The 17,671-nt window shown below is 37.6% G+C and overlaps 1 protein-coding gene across 2 annotated transcripts in view; it reads left to right on the forward strand.

The window, feature by feature from the left end:
* LOC113502213 (voltage-dependent calcium channel subunit alpha-2/delta-4) overlaps positions 1-17,526 on the forward strand; it is a 52,140-nt gene extending 34,614 nt beyond the window's left edge. The window contains exons 5-26 of one of the 2 annotated variants that reach the window (XM_026883669.1): positions 927-1,058; positions 1,410-1,687; positions 7,169-7,282; positions 7,651-7,846; positions 8,109-8,245; positions 8,372-8,452; positions 8,546-8,626; positions 8,712-8,786; positions 8,999-9,013; positions 9,108-9,218; positions 9,478-9,691; positions 9,813-9,858; positions 10,046-10,218; positions 10,621-10,711; positions 11,293-11,325; positions 12,418-12,531; positions 12,738-13,008; positions 13,167-13,418; positions 13,505-13,619; positions 13,700-14,012; positions 14,102-14,285; positions 14,384-17,526. In XM_026883669.1, coding sequence (XP_026739470.1) covers positions 927-1,058; positions 1,410-1,687; positions 7,169-7,282; positions 7,651-7,846; positions 8,109-8,245; positions 8,372-8,452; positions 8,546-8,626; positions 8,712-8,786; positions 8,999-9,013; positions 9,108-9,218; positions 9,478-9,691; positions 9,813-9,858; positions 10,046-10,218; positions 10,621-10,711; positions 11,293-11,325; positions 12,418-12,531; positions 12,738-13,008; positions 13,167-13,418; positions 13,505-13,619; positions 13,700-14,012; positions 14,102-14,285; positions 14,384-14,482 — 3,125 coding nt within the window. In that variant the 3' untranslated portion in view covers positions 14,483-17,526. The remainder of the gene's footprint in view (positions 1-926; positions 1,059-1,409; positions 1,688-7,168; positions 7,283-7,650; positions 7,847-8,108; positions 8,246-8,371; positions 8,453-8,545; positions 8,627-8,711; positions 8,787-8,998; positions 9,014-9,107; positions 9,219-9,477; positions 9,692-9,812; positions 9,859-10,045; positions 10,219-10,620; positions 10,712-11,292; positions 11,326-12,417; positions 12,532-12,737; positions 13,009-13,166; positions 13,419-13,504; positions 13,620-13,699; positions 14,013-14,101; positions 14,286-14,383) is intronic. The other variant, XM_026883670.1, reaches the window with a different exon arrangement.
* The last annotated feature ends 145 nt before the right edge of the window (positions 17,527-17,671 follow it).

Consider the following 17,671-nt stretch of genomic DNA (forward strand, 5'->3'; position numbering starts at 1 on the left):
TAATATATTGTTGACACACGGGAAGGGAGGGTCGCAGGGTGGCGCCCAATGATTTATAGACAGATTGACGTATTCCTGACTATTTAGTAGCGCTCACTTGAACAAACGTTATTCCAAATCTATGATGAATTATTGTTGACAGAAAGTTCCGACAGTTTTAACATAGGTAGCTATAAATATACTTATTCTAAATGTATTTTTTAAATAATTAATGTTTTTTCCTGAAGACGCGTTCTATGCTAAAGACTTATTGATTTTCTGTCATGTTCATTCACGGAAACTGTTCAGTGTGAAAAGCACATGCAAGTAAATTAAAAAAAAACCTTCACGTTTAAAAATTCCCCAAAATATCGTTCGGAAGGGCCCGTATTTAATTTAAAGGGCGTAATTAGATAGGGCCTGGTGCGTTTATTTAACAAACCCATAGTACACAGGCGAACCATTAATTTTTCCGGCCGGCGGTCCAGGAGAAAGCAATCACGGCTACCCAATGAACCAAGTTTGCCAATTACACTTCTTTTAATGGGTAGTTAAAGAAAATTTCCCTAATTGGTGGACAGAGTGCCAACAGTGTCGCGATTATCCGCTATTGTGTAACGAAAAGTTACTGCATTCATACATAATTTATAAGTTTAACAGCACGTCAAATAATTTACATATAATAAGCTGAATTTAAAGTTGTTCGCGTTGGACGCTGGCTTCATAAACACTTTTGTTATTGTCTATAAAATGCTTTTTAAACGCAATTTGCTTATTTATTGGATGATTTACTTATACTTATTTTGTCACCTAATATGCTAAAAATAAAACGCTTTTTCAAAATGTATTCAAATACTTTCTGAAAAGTCGTTATTTTCTCCCAAAAACGTGTGTTTTAATTAGCTTTTGGAAAATTGTTTCATGTTAAACTTTACTTGTTGGCGCAGATGGCGAGGTACAAAACCAAATCGCATGGTCGGAACATTTGGACCCCTTATTCGTAAATAACTACGAGATTGACCCTACATTATCATGGCAATACTACGCGTCCTCTACTGGTTTCATGAGGCGATATCCAGGTATGTAACTAATATGAAACAGATTTTCAATCACTAGAAAACTAATTAGTATTTTAAAAAATATACGCCAAAACAAACATGCATTCGTTTGCTACGAATATGCTACGTGACCTACGACTGCTACGTGTGCTACGCAACGGTACAATGTTTAGTTTCAATTAAACCTTACCGTACTCGAACTAAAAGTTAAATTTCGTGCCAACTCCATATTTCAAATAAATGTTACATTAATTTTGGATTTTAGATTAATGATAGGTTATAATTTGGTAATATACAAGATAGAAAACAGCCGATTCGAATCATAGCATTAGCAATTAACTTAGTTTCTAAATAAATTACATTTTGTTACAGCTATGTCTTGGCCTCCAGAAGACGGTTACTCTCACCATGCAAGAGACTTCTACGACTTCAGGTCCTCAAACTGGTTTGTGGAAGCAGCGACGTCGCCCAAAGACCTGGTGATCCTTCTCGACGACTCCGATGACTTGAGCTCGTCATATTGGCGCCTGGCAAAGTCTACCGTATCGGCCCTACTGGACACTCTCGGACCGAACGACTTTGTGAACATCTACAGATACAGCGATACGGTGTCAGAACTCCACACATGTTATACGAAGGTTTTAGCTCAGGTAATTTCTGTAATATTTTATCTTTTTATCTGTCTAAGTGCACCTCAAAAAAATTTAACCGATTTGTATTCAACTTTGCGTAGTTTGAGAAGGGATTGTCAAATTTCCATAAGCTGCTGTTTTGATTTTATTATAAATATAGACAAACGTATTCACACTCCTGACTTTATATAAAGATTTGCTAGCTCATATTGAAAAGACATCAATCATCGATGTTGGAAAATCAAATTCTATTTTAAGTAAAGAGTATCCTAGTTTCTGATCTGTGCTCGATTCATCTTCGAGTTGGCAACATTCCCTGAAATCTAACAGTTTCAGCGATCTAAATGTTTAAGAAGTGTGAAATTTCAGCGTGGATTTTTAATGAAAAACCTCCTTTAAGTAGCTGGAAATTTTCAATCTAGAAATGATACTTACCTTTCTGCTTTCAACACAATTTGAAAATATAATTTACGAATTACACCTAAAATGTTTCTTCATGTTTTATACATACAAGTATATTACGTTACAGATGTCTTCGTTACTCAATCACAATAAATCTCGATAAAATCCTGCTGAAAATACCAACATTGACTCCTCAGCCCACGCCTACACTACAATTACGTATCTTGCTATCCGTATAATTGATATGACGAAATGAAACAAAATGTAATATAATATTTCTATAAGATGAAACATTAATAACAGCTCGAACGTTAAAAGCATAATATCATAAGTATCATAAGTTCAACGAGGTCGGCTTAGCCGCGACCTTTCCGTACAAAGTTCAAACTCCGTTCGACGTAATATTGCCTCTTTTTATTGATGTTAGTTTACACATTATCCAATCTTAGTCGACGTGAGTTTGATTTATTATATACAAATACATTCATCTTAACTTTGATAACATTTAAACATTTTGATATGAAGTTAAAGGTCAAGAGAAATTTATAACTTTGGACATTTGAATTATCTTTGAAAACTGACTTGTTTGATTACAACAAAAACCATTAGTTACATTTAGTATTTGGTCTCCTTCGTTTGTGCTTCTTAATTGTGCGGATAGCCGAGTGGTTGAAGTCACCACACCAATCGCACAGAGCGCAGAGCCTGGTTTTCTTTGTGTATGTGAATTTAATGGTTGTGAAAACCCCAGCGAAATTAATGTGAGTCGTTTCGTTCTTAATCCAAAAATGACTAACAACATAAGTAGTCATTGAAAACAAACTTATCGTACGATCAATACCACGATAAGTCATAGCTTATTGTTCTTGGAAATACCAGCGAAATAATTGCCTATCGCTTTAAAGATAGATATGTTCTATCCGCTATTACACAATGCAGAGGTTCTTCGAAACGGTACTATGCTCTATTAAAACTACAACAAAGGTACTGCCGGCGAAGCATAATAGGGGAATGAAAGATTTTTTTTTCTCATCGACATTTTCTGTGCTCTTGTAACGATGTATAGCTATCTAATCCTTTATATCGCATGTCTTTCTAAAATATAGACTTTTAAAAAGATGGGGAGTAGTGATGTAGTGCGTAAGATCTCAGTAGAAATTGTACAGCTGAAAGACGCCCCACTAGATGTCAACTATTTCGCATCAATTTGTTTTTGGCGCAGTAAAATGAAAACAGGTGTTAACGGACTAGGCTACCTTCCACTTAAATATTCTAACTTGAATTTACCTTGAATTCAATAAAGACTGACTAAATCGAAACTTTTCTACAGATTTAGCTTCCTATACCTTTATAAAGCTTTTAATATCGGTTTATGCTTGTCAATTACTAGCCGGGCACATTGTCCGCGATTTTGTATTAACAATGCTGGATTTAGGTCACGCCAAGATAACGACACGTTAAGGATTATACACCAAAAATTTGCACGAAAAAAGCACTGGCGATCATGGAAATGTAGGAGGAAAATCGGGATAAATTCAAACGCCCGAGTTTCTGGTACGTGTCAGAATGGAAGCTTAAAGCATCCCTCTGTAATTAATTGTTACATATTTCATAGTATTAAGTGTTTATATTTTTTATGGAGCTCAACGAGCACCGAATTTTGAAGTACCAGTTTGGCGGGCGTTAAGAAAATCGGTTCAGTCACACATTTAATTTATGTCTATTCAATATTATTCATATTTATATTTTCAACACACATGACACAATCAACACTCGAATTTTATTATTTGTTAGTACCTACAGCGAGAACAGAAAAATATTTATAATCAGATTTATAAAGACTAGTGACAGACGGACTAAAAAAGTACGAGCATTTCTTTTTTCTGTAGGTCAATTCCGAAATGATTTTAGAAAGCAGGCATAAACATTAAACTATAACATTACTAAAACTAATTGACAATTATTGAGTGGGCAATATCTCTTAACGTTTACTGTTTAAACGCCTACTACAACACCTACGTTTGTTCGTAGGCGTTAACAAATTACAACGAGAATCTCGGAACGAAATGACACGTAAATACGAATAAAATCTAGCTGAAGTACGAGTTGAACTAAGGCCATAGTTTCTATACGTGGGTCGCATATGAAAACAGAAACTTTATAACACCGTAATTCACAGATATCTAGCTCAGATTTATTTTCACGCGATATTAGATGTTAATGTCAACCATATACGATTCAAAATAAATAATTCTGTTTTTAAATACATTGCTGGAAAGAGACACAACTATACCTGTAGCTCCATCTCACTCTGCCAGTAAAACAATTTAAATTCTAAAACTCTTCAGGGTCTCTCAGATTCTAATCAGATTTAGTTAATTAAGGCTTAGGTCAAAACCGGTCCAGGATCGTCTGAATCCGTGTTGTCTGTATGAGTTTCCTTTCACACAAAGTCTATTTAAATGGGTTTAAGATCCTTGGAGGTACTCTAATTGGTCTGTAGAGTCTGTAGCTTTCATAGGAAGGTTTACCTAATGTAATCCCTATGAGTATATTATTTTCATTAAAATTCGGATTACTATAATGAGATATTCAGGAGTACCTACAGACCTCGTAGACATTCACATTTATTCTGACCTCTTTCTTTTTTACTAAGCCGTTAATTGCTACATTTATTTGAAGGAAAATATCGGTCAGGTGGCAAATATACATAACTTCAATCGTTAATGTTCCTCAGCATAACATTAATCCTTGCTAGGACAGTAGCCAACTGTGCCTTGATAAACCCAAAATGTACATGATGTAAATGATTGTAGCAAATGCAAGTATCGCGTGTCGGTCCGCCGATACTCATCTGTCCAGTGTGTACGCACCTTAATGGATTCAATCGAGCTGACTTTAATGGGGCTCCATTAATATTGTGTATCAGATCATTTTAGTTGGACTGCACACAAACCACAATTAAGTAAATGTATGACGCGACCCGAACGTTTAATTTCGTATCGTTGATCTTTTATAGTGTTTTTCGATCAATTGCATAAAATATCACCACATTTATTCTTTTAATAATAATGTTTTATAAAATTCTCTGTCTGTTTTAGCAAATGCTGTAACAAAAATATAAGTTTAGCATAAATCAACATGCATATCAGCGTTATATGATAAAAGTACATGTTTATTCGAAAGAGAATTTTAGCAAGGAATTTGTCAAAAGAATATTTTTCAACATTATTCCGAATTTGTACTCTTTATCTTTATTTATATGCTCTTAAAATGTATTGAACGTAGCTAACGTGGCGAGTTTCGTAAAATACAAGTTACATGAAAGAAAATATAAAGTTCGCCGACCGACGCATTCGAGACTTTCGCCTCCATCCTTCGCTGTCTAAACTCTCAGACGCTCTTAGTTGATAAGACGTTTTCGCATTTCCCGAGGTGTCTCTAAAGAACTATATTTCAACGAGAATATCATCTTGGCGTGCTCACTTTATTCAGTTCATAAGTCTCGGCAAAGTTTAGAGATAAAATCAACGATACAAAGAGAGGCGCGTAACTTGTGACAGGTGGGGGGTGCGGCCGCGCCCCTATCGCGCGAGCTTGCAACTTTACGATACTTGCACACTCGGCAACGGCGGGTCGCCAACTCGCAGTCCGATCGATGACAAGATAATACCACCAATCATATTACACGAATATTTACTTAACTTTTAGCTGTGATTAATTTACATAGTGGTAAGAGTTTATAAAGTAGCTATATCTTTATCGGAATATACAATGTTTATTGCACGGAGAGTAAGGCAAGTGGTGACACCATAAGCTTCCTATTGTACCCGCGTCAATACGTCGAGGTGGTACTTGAAATCGTCTGAAGGCTTTGTTCGCTCTTGAGCTGGCAATTTCGCTAATATACGATCCAACAATTACCTTCATGGCAAACATTCCCCACTCCGTCTTCCCGCTCCAAATGAAACTTGTATATTTAAGAGTGTGTGTAACAAACACACACCATGTTTCATTAGTATATTCGTATGTTTGTTCACATTAACGACTCGGCAAACGTTGTATTTGTTATCTTATGACTTATTTACTGTTGGTAAGCAATATTGGTAAAGTATTTAACACGGTAAATACTGGTGTGGGATATGTTTTGCTGACGGATTACGAAACGACGGAGCTTATGAAAAGTAAATCCGGATATGTTTTAGGTTAGAATCGAATTAAAAAGCTTGCGTGCGACGTTATTTCTTATGGCGGGTTTTTATGCATAATTACGTAGTTTACTAAGTGTGATGTGCTATTGTGTAGACCGGCGGGCAATAAAAGTTAAAATGAATGAGAATTGTGGCTGGTGAATAGTTGCGTTTCTCACAATGAGCCTTCGCGGCGAGTTTCAAGGTTGTTCGCCTGCAACTAGCTGCAGCCTTCGTCCGCGGTTAGACATAACTTCAGCATTGCAGTCTCAGAAACAATACGAGCCAAGGTTAGGCCATGCTTAGATTGAATTTGTTTTGAACGATCTCGGAGAAATGCGCGAGTACGACGTTCAAAATTCTCATAACTACACAAAAAACAATTGATGCGAAAGAAATTACTTCAGAGCAAAATAATAATTACGTATTTTAATTTATTATCGAAGTACAACAACATCTTGCATTACAATGATATCAGTTTTAATTATACCGTAGAAAGGAAGACGCGCAAAAGAGAATAATAATTAATAAATTAGACACATTTATGATCTCCACTCGTCCCCTGAGAAGGTATCTAATGAATATTCATGATCTTCAAGGTGTATTTACGTTTTACTTTCCTTTGATGTAAGGAAAATAATTTTCAAGTCTCAAAAAATAAATGTTTTAGAATTTTTAGTATAACAAACGAACATAATTGTTAGGAAATATGATAGGTAGGCAATGATATAAAAATGGTACTAAAATTTGCTTATATAGTGAAATTTGGAAGAAAACGGCATATTAGGTTCTATTATGTTACTGCGGTGTAATATCAATACCTACTTTTCAAACTAAATTACTTCGTTTCCGATTTTAGCATAGAGACACTTAACATTAACTTATAAACGATTGTGTTTTGTTTCAGGCCATACCTGAAACAATAAGAGAACTGAAGACAACGCTTTGGAACGCAGAGCTTTCTGGGGGAGTGGCCAATCTTACCGGTGCTTTGACGTCTGCCTTCGAAATCCTTCACCGGGTAAGCACCTACCTACTTAGCATTTAACACAATATATTATAATTATAAGATTGGAAAAGAAAAAATGCATTGTTCTGTGGATATCAGCTTAACATTGGATGAATAATGCACCAAGTTTGGTAACCATAGAAACTTGTGTCGTCAAGTACTAAAATTTAAGAAAAACAAATTGTTCTTTTCTTAAACCGAACTATGTACTTGATATTACTGTTAGCGACAAACCCGTCATTACACACACGATCCTACAATCATAACTGCGGACTTAGGCATTATCACATTGATAAACTACCAAGAATCAGTAAAAACTAATTCCAACTAATTAAGTCACTGAAGACTAGCGAAAATTCTTACCTTATTTTCCCTTGCAGTACAACCGTACAGGGCAGGGTTGCCAGTGCAATCAGGCGATCGCGGTGATAGGCGCGGGCGGGGGCGCTGCCGGCGTCAAGGGCGTGTTCCGCACTTGGAACTGGCCTCACATGCCAGTTCGCATCTTCACATATCGAGTGGGCGGCGATGCTGCTGCAGGACACACTATGAAGGACATGGCTTGTACTAATAAAGGTGGGAAATGTCTCTATACTGACTAATATAACTGGCGTGTTTTTAGGTTAGATGAAAATAACAATTCTTAATGGTACTTTCACCGACTCATAGCTAAGTTACCTACAGTGCAAAAAAATATAAAGTCTCAGGGGACGGTACTTCCATAATGAGGAATTAGATTTAACAGAAATTTTATCCAGCTCTGGTCTCCGTTTAAAAAACGTGACTAGTATCTGAATCAGCTCAGCTCATCTAAAAATTTTAAATTATAATCCATCAGGTTTCTACGTGACAATAAACGAGCACTCGGAGATAAAATCGAAAGTGCTGCACTTCGTGGAGGTGCTAGCGAGGCCTCTGGTCATGTACCAGACGGTACACCCAGTACACTGGAGCCCGGCGTACGTCGGCGGAAGGGTCAGTAACCAATATACCGACTAAAGAAAAAAAATATTGACAAATGATTTTATTCTGATGATTGATTTTTTTCGGCCTGGAATATTGCAATAGACAAAAAAGTAATGATTTCCTCTATGTTTACAGAGTAGTAGCCTGGCTGATGATGGCATGGGCCAACTGATGTCTTCCGTCACCGTACCTATTTTCGATAGGAGAAACCACACGGTACGTCATCATTTCATCTAAACCAAGTTTTTGCGAGAAATAGTTTTCTTGCTACTAAGTTTTTGCTTATTCATTCTCAATGTGTTATTTCAGCAAAGAGAAGCCAATTTACTCGGTGTGGTGGGAACTGATGTGCCTATCGATCAATTAAAGAAGCTCGTGCCACCCTACAAGGTAAAATACACTTTCTAACAAGGCAGTAAAGTCAAATTATTTTTGTTTTTGGTAGTTGCAATATTAATGTATTGTTGGGTTACAGTTGGGTGTGAACGGTTACTCGTTCATGGTGGACAACAACGGGCATGTATTGTATCATCCTGATTTAAGGCCATTGGTATGTATTGTTACGATTTTTTCTTAATATGAAATTCAAACTTCGATGGTACACCTTTAGCATGCTTCTGCCAGTTTCTTCTTTAGTTTTTCTCATTATTCTTCTTTTAAGGATTTTTCAAATAATCTACTTTTAATCATTTTGCGATTAAAATATACAACCCAATATCAGAAGAAAACATTGTTACTAAAACAGAATTACTTTTGTTACAGCACACGAACGAGGAAGTAAGTAAAGAGTATATTTTAGTTTAGTTCAATTCTGCAACTATTTAGTTACTTAGGCAGGGTAGAGCAAGTCACTAAACAGTACCATTCACAGTACACAGAGACGCTGCGCCCTCTATACTCGAGCGTTGACCTCACGGATGTGGAACTGCTGGTGGATTCTGATGAGAACTCTAGGGTGAACCTTACCTCGCTGCTGCTCGATGTAAGTTATCGATTTAAAAGTAGTGATGTCATAAAACGAGAATACCCCGACCTATTCTATTCGAGTAGATTACATTCATTTGGACGTTTAGTTTTTGTGCTTACTTAATATTAAAAAAGAATAGTTGACGTCGTTCAGAAAACTAAAGTGAGCCGTACAAGAATTATCTCAAGAGAAACGCTCCACATTTTTAGAGAACTTAAACTCATCCATCATCCTTTATATGTTCCCTGTTTTTTCATCATTATTTACTTTCTAGTTACGTCATGACATGATAGAACAACGGGAGGGAGAAACTGAAATCGCCGTCAAAGTGCAGTACGACAACATGAGGCGTGTCGCGACGAGACGCCAGCGATACTTCTACAGTCCAGTGGACGGCACTCCCTTCTCATTGGCGGCTGTACTGCCTGACGGTTATGGGATGTACGAGCTGCAAGCCGAGCAGGAGGTCAAGCATAGTCCTATCAATGGTAAATATTGTGACGTTACCAGGAGATCGTTGTCATACCAACATTACAGAAGTAGTAAACATTCTTAGGCTTAGAAATAAGGTGTTCTTAAGTTTAAATAACCACTTTTTCTTATATGCAGTCACGGAATACTTCAAAGGCGAGAACTGGAAAGTTCACCCAGATTGGTAAGGATTACTCAGATTTTTACCACCTTTAATTCAAACATAAAAGTATAAGGGAGCTTATGATTCTAAGTGAAAATGTTGTTCACAACTCTATAATTTGCTTGATGTTAGTTTGACCGTACCAGTACTTCAATTTACTTCGTGATCCTCCGTGCTCAATGTGTCCTAATAACAATTTAATTCTTAGGGTATACTGTGAATACGCCTCAACATCAGACCAGTCCTTCAACTCTGCGGAGGAGCAGCTCGTGCACTTCCTCTCGCGCACGGGCCGGCCCGGCTGGAAGTGGATGTCTCTGCGGCCGCGAGCCCTCACCCTGCACAACGCGCACAAGAAACAGGACAGGGACTCTTATTATTGTATGTATTGTTGTATATGTAACAGAAATTTATGCGGAGGAAAGGATAAGGGATCTTCTACCAGCACCTATTGATGGAAAACAATTACAGTTTTGGAAGTGAGAAGGCAATACGCGAAGGTGTAAAGCGGCGTGCCTTGTGCTTCTTTCAAAACTGTAATAATGTTGGTTTGAGAAGTGGTGGTTGAACCCCTAATTTTTCTTGAGACAACTGTCAAATATTTGAAGTTTAAATGTTCATATAGTCAAGAATCAATACGACAGAAATTAAAATATATTTCTACCGCATAAAATAAATTGACTTTAGCCGAAAAATTTAAATCTCATTTCTTTTGGTTTTCGTTCTAGAAAATTTTGAATGTATTGTTTCTTTCTGCCGTGTAACATTTATGCTCGTTTTCAGGTGACAAAACTTTAGTACAATCATTAATCAGGGATGCCATGGTAATCAAAGAATTGGACGCTCACACTGGACATGCAAGCCACCACAACCAGTAAGTACCGCTTATATCTGAGCATGATTTAAAGCACCACACAACTATATACGCAACACCTCTTTATTTACGAGGGTTAAAAATGATATGGCGGTGTGAGATAAAAAGAAAAACCATATGGAAAAAGAATATGATATTGTATTCCGTTGATTTAATTTATACGCTATCGACATGATCATTATAAGTAAAAATCCCAAAGCCATTAGGCATTAGACTTTTAAACTACTTTTCTAATAACCTCAAGGAATACTGACAAAACATAGGTAGTTGTATAGTAGGTAGGTGAATACAAACATATCATCACAATCTTTCTGTAATAATACATTTATATATTAAAAAATTAACGAAATTGGGCCTGATACAAATCTGGATATTTCTAGTAATTACTAATTGGTATTACCCGTTCAAAAAAAGCTTACACCGCCAAAAGACTCAAAATCTTTAGAAGAATAGGTGGAAATAAAAATTACCTAACTTAAATGAAACCCTTTGCATGAAGAAGCACAAGCAATCATTATTTTCAGCACTTTATGTTAACTTTATTTTGATAACTAATTCGTTTGTGTTTGTCACACGAATAGCCCGATAGCGACTTTAATGGCACTACTAACAAGGTAACGTAAATCTCAATGGTGGTTGAAATACCAGTAGAAAGAATAGTATTCTTATATTGCTAGGGATTTTCTTCGAGTTTCCACGTATTGGCTATTGGTTTACAAGTTTATGAAGAGAAGGGGATATTATTATCCATTAATTGCACTAACACGCGTTGTTCTTCTGGTTTCTTCTTTCATTTGTTTCTTAAAGACGTGAGGAATAATTTGCTGTAGGAAAAAAAATTACACCGTTGTTTAAATCTATCTATCTAATCTAAATCTATCTTATTTTAAAAATAAAACACTTTCGTGATAAGGATAGATACTTAATATTTTAGTACTCCGAAAACAAATTAGACTGAATTACATGTAGAAGGCGACATAATGCGCTAATAGTAGTTATTCTAACATAACTACTATTACTCCTTAAAAAGAGATCAATATAATCTGCCACCCTTTCCTGTGCCTCGTTTCAAGAAGGTTTTTTATAGAGAGTTTCGTCTTATAAAAAGACTTTTAATCCATTCGTACATAGGAAATGGTCTAACTAATTAATAAGACCCCATCATTTATCCACTTATAATTGAAAGGTGAAGCCGAAGGTGTTTATTTCTTTATACTCACTTTAATTTTAAATTCAACACTTAAAGTAGGTACTTTTTTCATTATTCCTCCGTCTTCGAATTGTGTGTGCTTTTTAGCGTCCAAGGATCAGGTAAACTTAAAATATAATATTTTCGATTGTGTGATTTTTTAGCCAGCACGGATTTATATTTTAAGAACACGTTTTGTTTAGTTTCAAATTTTTTATAATAAATAATTTCACATAAGTTACTGAGCGACTCTTAATTAGATCACAAAACTCAATTACAGTGATATTATGAAAAACACAAAGAAAATGATTTTCTTTAACTATTGTATGAACCAAACTAGGAACTAGACTTGCTTTTACTAAAATGTCAAATATTTTGAAGTAAACACTTGCCAAGAACTCCCCTGTTTATTAAAACAATATTAGCTGATATAGAGGCAAATAAACAGAGTCCACCCAAAATCAACAAATATTTCGACAGTTTACGCTGGCTTGTCTAACATGTAATATCTTTACAGACAAGGACGCTTCCACAAGTTCGTGGTCACGCTGTCTTTCATCGCGACCCGCAGCGGCTTGCTCAAGTGGACCGAAAACACCAACACCTCTAGAAGTACCGACTCTGCTGAATCGTAAGCATGGTTACCCAAATAACTTTCCTCAGAATGGAAATCACTATTCAAAAAAATGTACTATGAACAAACCTGCTATTGTGGAAGCGAGAAGCCGTGTTATTGTAGAGCGACGTCTCTTTTCTGCCACTGCACCAGCATATGCATGTTTCTAAACCTATTGTGGAAATGAATCGTATCTTATCATTGTACTTGTGTTTTCACAGCCACTTTAGCGAGAGATACGCTCGAGCGTTTGACTCGGAATGGTACCGGCGCGCTGTGGAGCACCACGCTATCGAACCAGAGAGCTTCGTATTCTCCGTTCCCTTCCGCGATGGTTCTGAGGCGGAGGAGCTCAGTGGCCGGCCACCCCTGGTACTGGCCACTCATGCCGTGTTTGTGGAGTCACGTGGACATCGCGCACCCGCTGCTGTTGTTGGACTACACTTCCAGTTAGATTCTCTGGCCAAACACTTCTTGAATGTTACTTCTGCTGTAAGTTCTTCAAAATGAAAGCACTTTACACTTTGGAGTTAGATATACTTATTCTTCGGAGTTCTTTTAAATGTTTTAATCCATAAATGTTCCACATAATCTTTTAGATAGTTAGGCACAGTTAAAATTATCCTAACATCAACATTCTAATTTTGCAGTGCACAGTTGGCACAGTCTGTAAAAAGACATGTGCAGGCGACGAGTTGGACTGCTACATCTTAGACGACAACGGTTTCATCATACTATCAGAAGATGCGTCACAGACGGGAAGGTTCTTTGGACAGGTTGACGGCACTATCATGGACTCGCTGGTGCAGGATCGAATATACAAGAAAGTAGTCGTACATGATCATCAGGGAAGATGCCCCGATTCTAGAAATCCTTTTAGTGGCGACGGACATAAGCTCACAGTAAGTTCTACATTTGGCTACAAATAAATATTTGCTAAGACATATTAAAAGTCTAATCACTAATTTGCCGCCTTATCAAATTACAGCCACTGAAACCTCTATCCTGGCTCGGCAGTTATCTCACTAGTCTACTCGCCGTATGGTTTCCGCTGTGGGAGACAGCTCGCGCGCGTGCGAGGCCATACGCCGAAGAAGAAGTTGGTAAGTCGATATTTGAGTAGTAGGAATTCTACGTTTGACTGTTATATAGAGAGGATTGATTATTCACTTTTAATGTACAGATTATGAGGACTACGAGAACGAAGATGGCGAAAACGATGATGACTTGGATAGAGATCGTGGAACATACGAGATCATAATAGACGGGCTGGGCGAGACTTCCCGCGACAATGGCCGCTCCCACACTGGTCCGTCTCCCCCTCCGGGCGGCGGCGGCGGCGCCATGCCCCCTCCCCCGCGTGAGGCGGCGCGCTCTGCAGCCGTCCGACCGTGCGACACCAGCGCTGAACTCTTTACATTGCAATCTTCTCGACTAAATACTGCACAACCGCTCAAGGGTAAACTCACCAACTGTCACAATTCCGGCTGCGAGAGGTGAGGACTAATGGGACAAAGATAAAGTTGACTTAAACGTAGCAACGAAAGTAAAGACCGCGGTGAATACCTTTATATTTTTTCGTCAGGCCATTCAGCGTGCAAAAGATCCCGCACAGCAACCTGATCCTGCTGGTAGTGGACACGCTGTGTCCGTGTGGAGCTAAGCGGCTGGACGTGCGGCCTCGCGAGGCGGGTGCCCGCGCCGCCTGCCGCCCCGCGCCCGCCAGGCATCGCCGCCGCGCGGCACACTGCGGCTCTTACCATCCCGAGGTACGAATCCATCACTTCGAGTAGTTAGTATATTAATAATTGTCCTGCCCTGTTGAGTATCACAACATTTTCCTAACATATTTATTTGGTTCCCGCAGGAAATTGAAATACAATCGTGCGGTCGCGGAGAGCGCATGGTACCCGCGATTACCTCACTAATAGTGCCGCTTGTGCTGCGATTAGTGATCAGCACGTGACTGCTAAGTTTAACGTAAAAAAATACCAACCAATACGGGACCCAAACTGTCCCGAACGCCGTCGTGTCGTGAAGCTTTCTGTACCCCACTCAGTTTCAGTAATCCGGTTGATATTTTAACTGTACCTTGTAGAGTTTCACGACATCTTCAGGGAAAGCTTCTGCCAGGTGTGGCGTTCATGTGTTCTTGCGAGTGTTATAAGTGCGGAGCGGAGTGCGGTCTGTGTGTGCGGTGTAGCGCGTTGCGTGTTGCGTGTTGCATGATACAGGCTGCGGCGCGGCGAGCCTGCGCCGCGGTGCGTTACAGTTTTGATCAATTTTACCGACTGAAGTTTTGGTCCGACCAAGTGAACTTTTGATCTTGCATAAGACAGGATTATAGTCGAGTTAGGATATGATGATAATTGAAATATTTTCTCCTCTCTGTTAAGTTGTCACTTTTCATATTGTAACTGATGCAAAAGCATCCAGTAAATAGGTAGGTAACGAATATCTTGTTAAATTTAAATCGAGGATTATCACAAACTTGGAGATCTTATAAATTATAGCTAATGTTAATAGGTATTGAAAGATAATTAATGTAAAATAATAATATCGTTTAAAACTGTTTTAGAAAAATTTACCTATGTTGAACCTAATTCGATTTATTTCTTTATATCTGTCATTCAAATTAATCGCAAACTTATTGAATAGTTGCTAGGGGTTGATGTAAATAAGAATAATTTATTTGTAGAAAAATTGTTTTGCTGAATTTATGTGTGCCTGTGTAATGTAAAAAAAATCGTTGTGTCGTCGAGAAGGCGTCGCAGCGCTAACACGCACTGCCATAGAGGGGAACAATAGTAATTCATAGCAAGTTGTTGTTGAAACTGAAGATGGTGTGGTGTGCATCCACACGAGTGGCTCGACTGGACGTGCGGTCGCACGACGGTCAGGTCGGACCGTCCGGGTCGGTCGGATCGGTCGGCTCGGTCGGACGGGGGAGGGCGGCGTGTCCCCGAGCGCGGCGACGCCTACATCTCTGACGACTTTCCATTCTAGTCGTTAGTGATTTTCTCGCCTAATATTCGAGTAATGTCGTAAAGAAACTGTAAACAGTTTCGTATTTTTATTGTAAATATTTTACTAACTTAAATGGCCTACTACAATTTTAAGAAAGTGTGTTGCTAATATATAGTTCGTTCAAATTCGACTTCTGCTGTCGTATAACTTCGTCATATCGATCTGTAACAATAATTATTTGCATATCATTGTTCTCTTTCAATTGTTTCTAGTTGAAAAGATAAGGCCTCGGAACATTGGAAAAGTACTGACATTCTACATTCATACGTAAATATCAAATTTCGAAGTTTAAGAGAATAAGCGTATTTACCTATTGACTTGTTTGTACCTTACCTAAATGTGAATGTTAAATAGGAGTAATGTTCAGATCCATACATACTTACATTAAACATTAAATAGAATTTTATATAAGTATCATATTATATTAAATAGTCATTAATGTACACGAGTATACGGCTTGCTATTGTCCATTTAATTGCAAACTCTGAAATAGTACAAATGCCATACATGCCTATACAGATATTCCTAGTAAAGATAGCCGTCAGAGATTGAGTGCCAAACCCCTGTATGACAATATGCGTCGCAGTTCACAATGATATAGAACGGGACCGATAGTTTATGTAATGCGTGTACATACTTGTGATACGTCGGACAATAGCAAGCTAGACATTCTTATTGTAACGTAGATTGATTACAGTAATCTCTTGATGTGTACTCCCTATGTAATGTTAAGTGGAGAGCGAACTGAGCGGGCTTAGACGTATTTAGATGGCCTGTATACGGGCCTTGTATATGCAATTTAACGGCATTTATATTATACAGTAGTTAGAATGCATTACCCAGAAACTTTTATATATTCTCTTGCATACAATATTATAGAGAAATTCTAGTAATTAAAAGCAATATTAAAGTAAACTCGGTATATTCCCCCAATGAGTAACAGCGAGATTACTGTAGTCAGTGTGCTGGTATCACCGACAGCTGACACACCATATCGTACACAGCATACTCACAAACTATAATACAGATATCGTTGAAGGCGCTTTTGAGAAATTGTACATTTTGTATAAATAATACAGTAAGGAGTCGATTTAATGGCGTAGAGATTGTTTAAAGTGATGAGTGGCGAACGACTGGTAATGTATTGAAAGTGCTTCTAGTAAGCGTCGAGTCTTCCATAGCAGTCGAACGCGGGGGCGAGTGTTTACTGTTACGTCTAAGTATTAAACGATAATAATAGCGTATACTTATCATAGCATAGGCGGAGCTCGCGTCTTGTACCTTGTGCAGATATTTTTACTTGCACTTCGCGGGATTTAGTTCTATGTAACTATAGACACAAAACAAATACCTCGTTTAGTTACTCAAAATGTAATAGTTAGACAGAGTTAGCGTTTATTTCGCGTTTAGTTCTTGGACATATCAATTCAGGCACCAAATGAGACTATAGCGTAAGCAATTTTTAAATTTTTTCATGTATTACAATATTGATATCGATTATTTTAATAAGGTCTTTATCAATTGTAGTGTCGCGTGACTGGCGCGCAACTGAATGATCCCACATTGACAGGGTCCTCGTTAAAATAGTTGTCTAGTTACGTACGCGCGTACAAGTGAGGCGGTCACCTCCATATTCCACTATGTTCACTAATCCCTGTATCGTACATTTTTCTAAATCTAAATTCAACTTGGTTTTCGTGTTAGACATTGAGACACTTAAGTTCTAAGCTTTTAGGACTAAAATCAAAATTCTTGTTGGTAAATAATAAAATTATTCGGTATGTGAAGCAAAATTTTTATCGTTACTGTTTATAATTTTGTTATACTTAGTTAAAAGATAATAGTTATCATTCGGCACGGCAATCTGTGTGAACATGGTTCTCTAGCGTAATTCTAGTTAAATACTGTTCTTTTTGTTACTTGCCAGTTCATGCTATAGATATACAGTAATTACAACAATAAAGTTCTCTTATAACATTGTGACTATGTGTTTTATTTTAACCCATACCATTAAGGTTCGATTTTTCAATTGCCAGATAACTTTTATTCGACGAATGTTTGACATTTTGATAGCTTTTGTATAGAAAATATGTCAAACGGCCATATGTATTCCTCAAATAAATGTTAT

Source organism: Trichoplusia ni, chromosome 16 (assembly GCF_003590095.1).
Source record: "Trichoplusia ni isolate ovarian cell line Hi5 chromosome 16, tn1, whole genome shotgun sequence".
Lineage (NCBI taxonomy): Eukaryota > Metazoa > Arthropoda > Insecta > Lepidoptera > Noctuidae > Trichoplusia > Trichoplusia ni.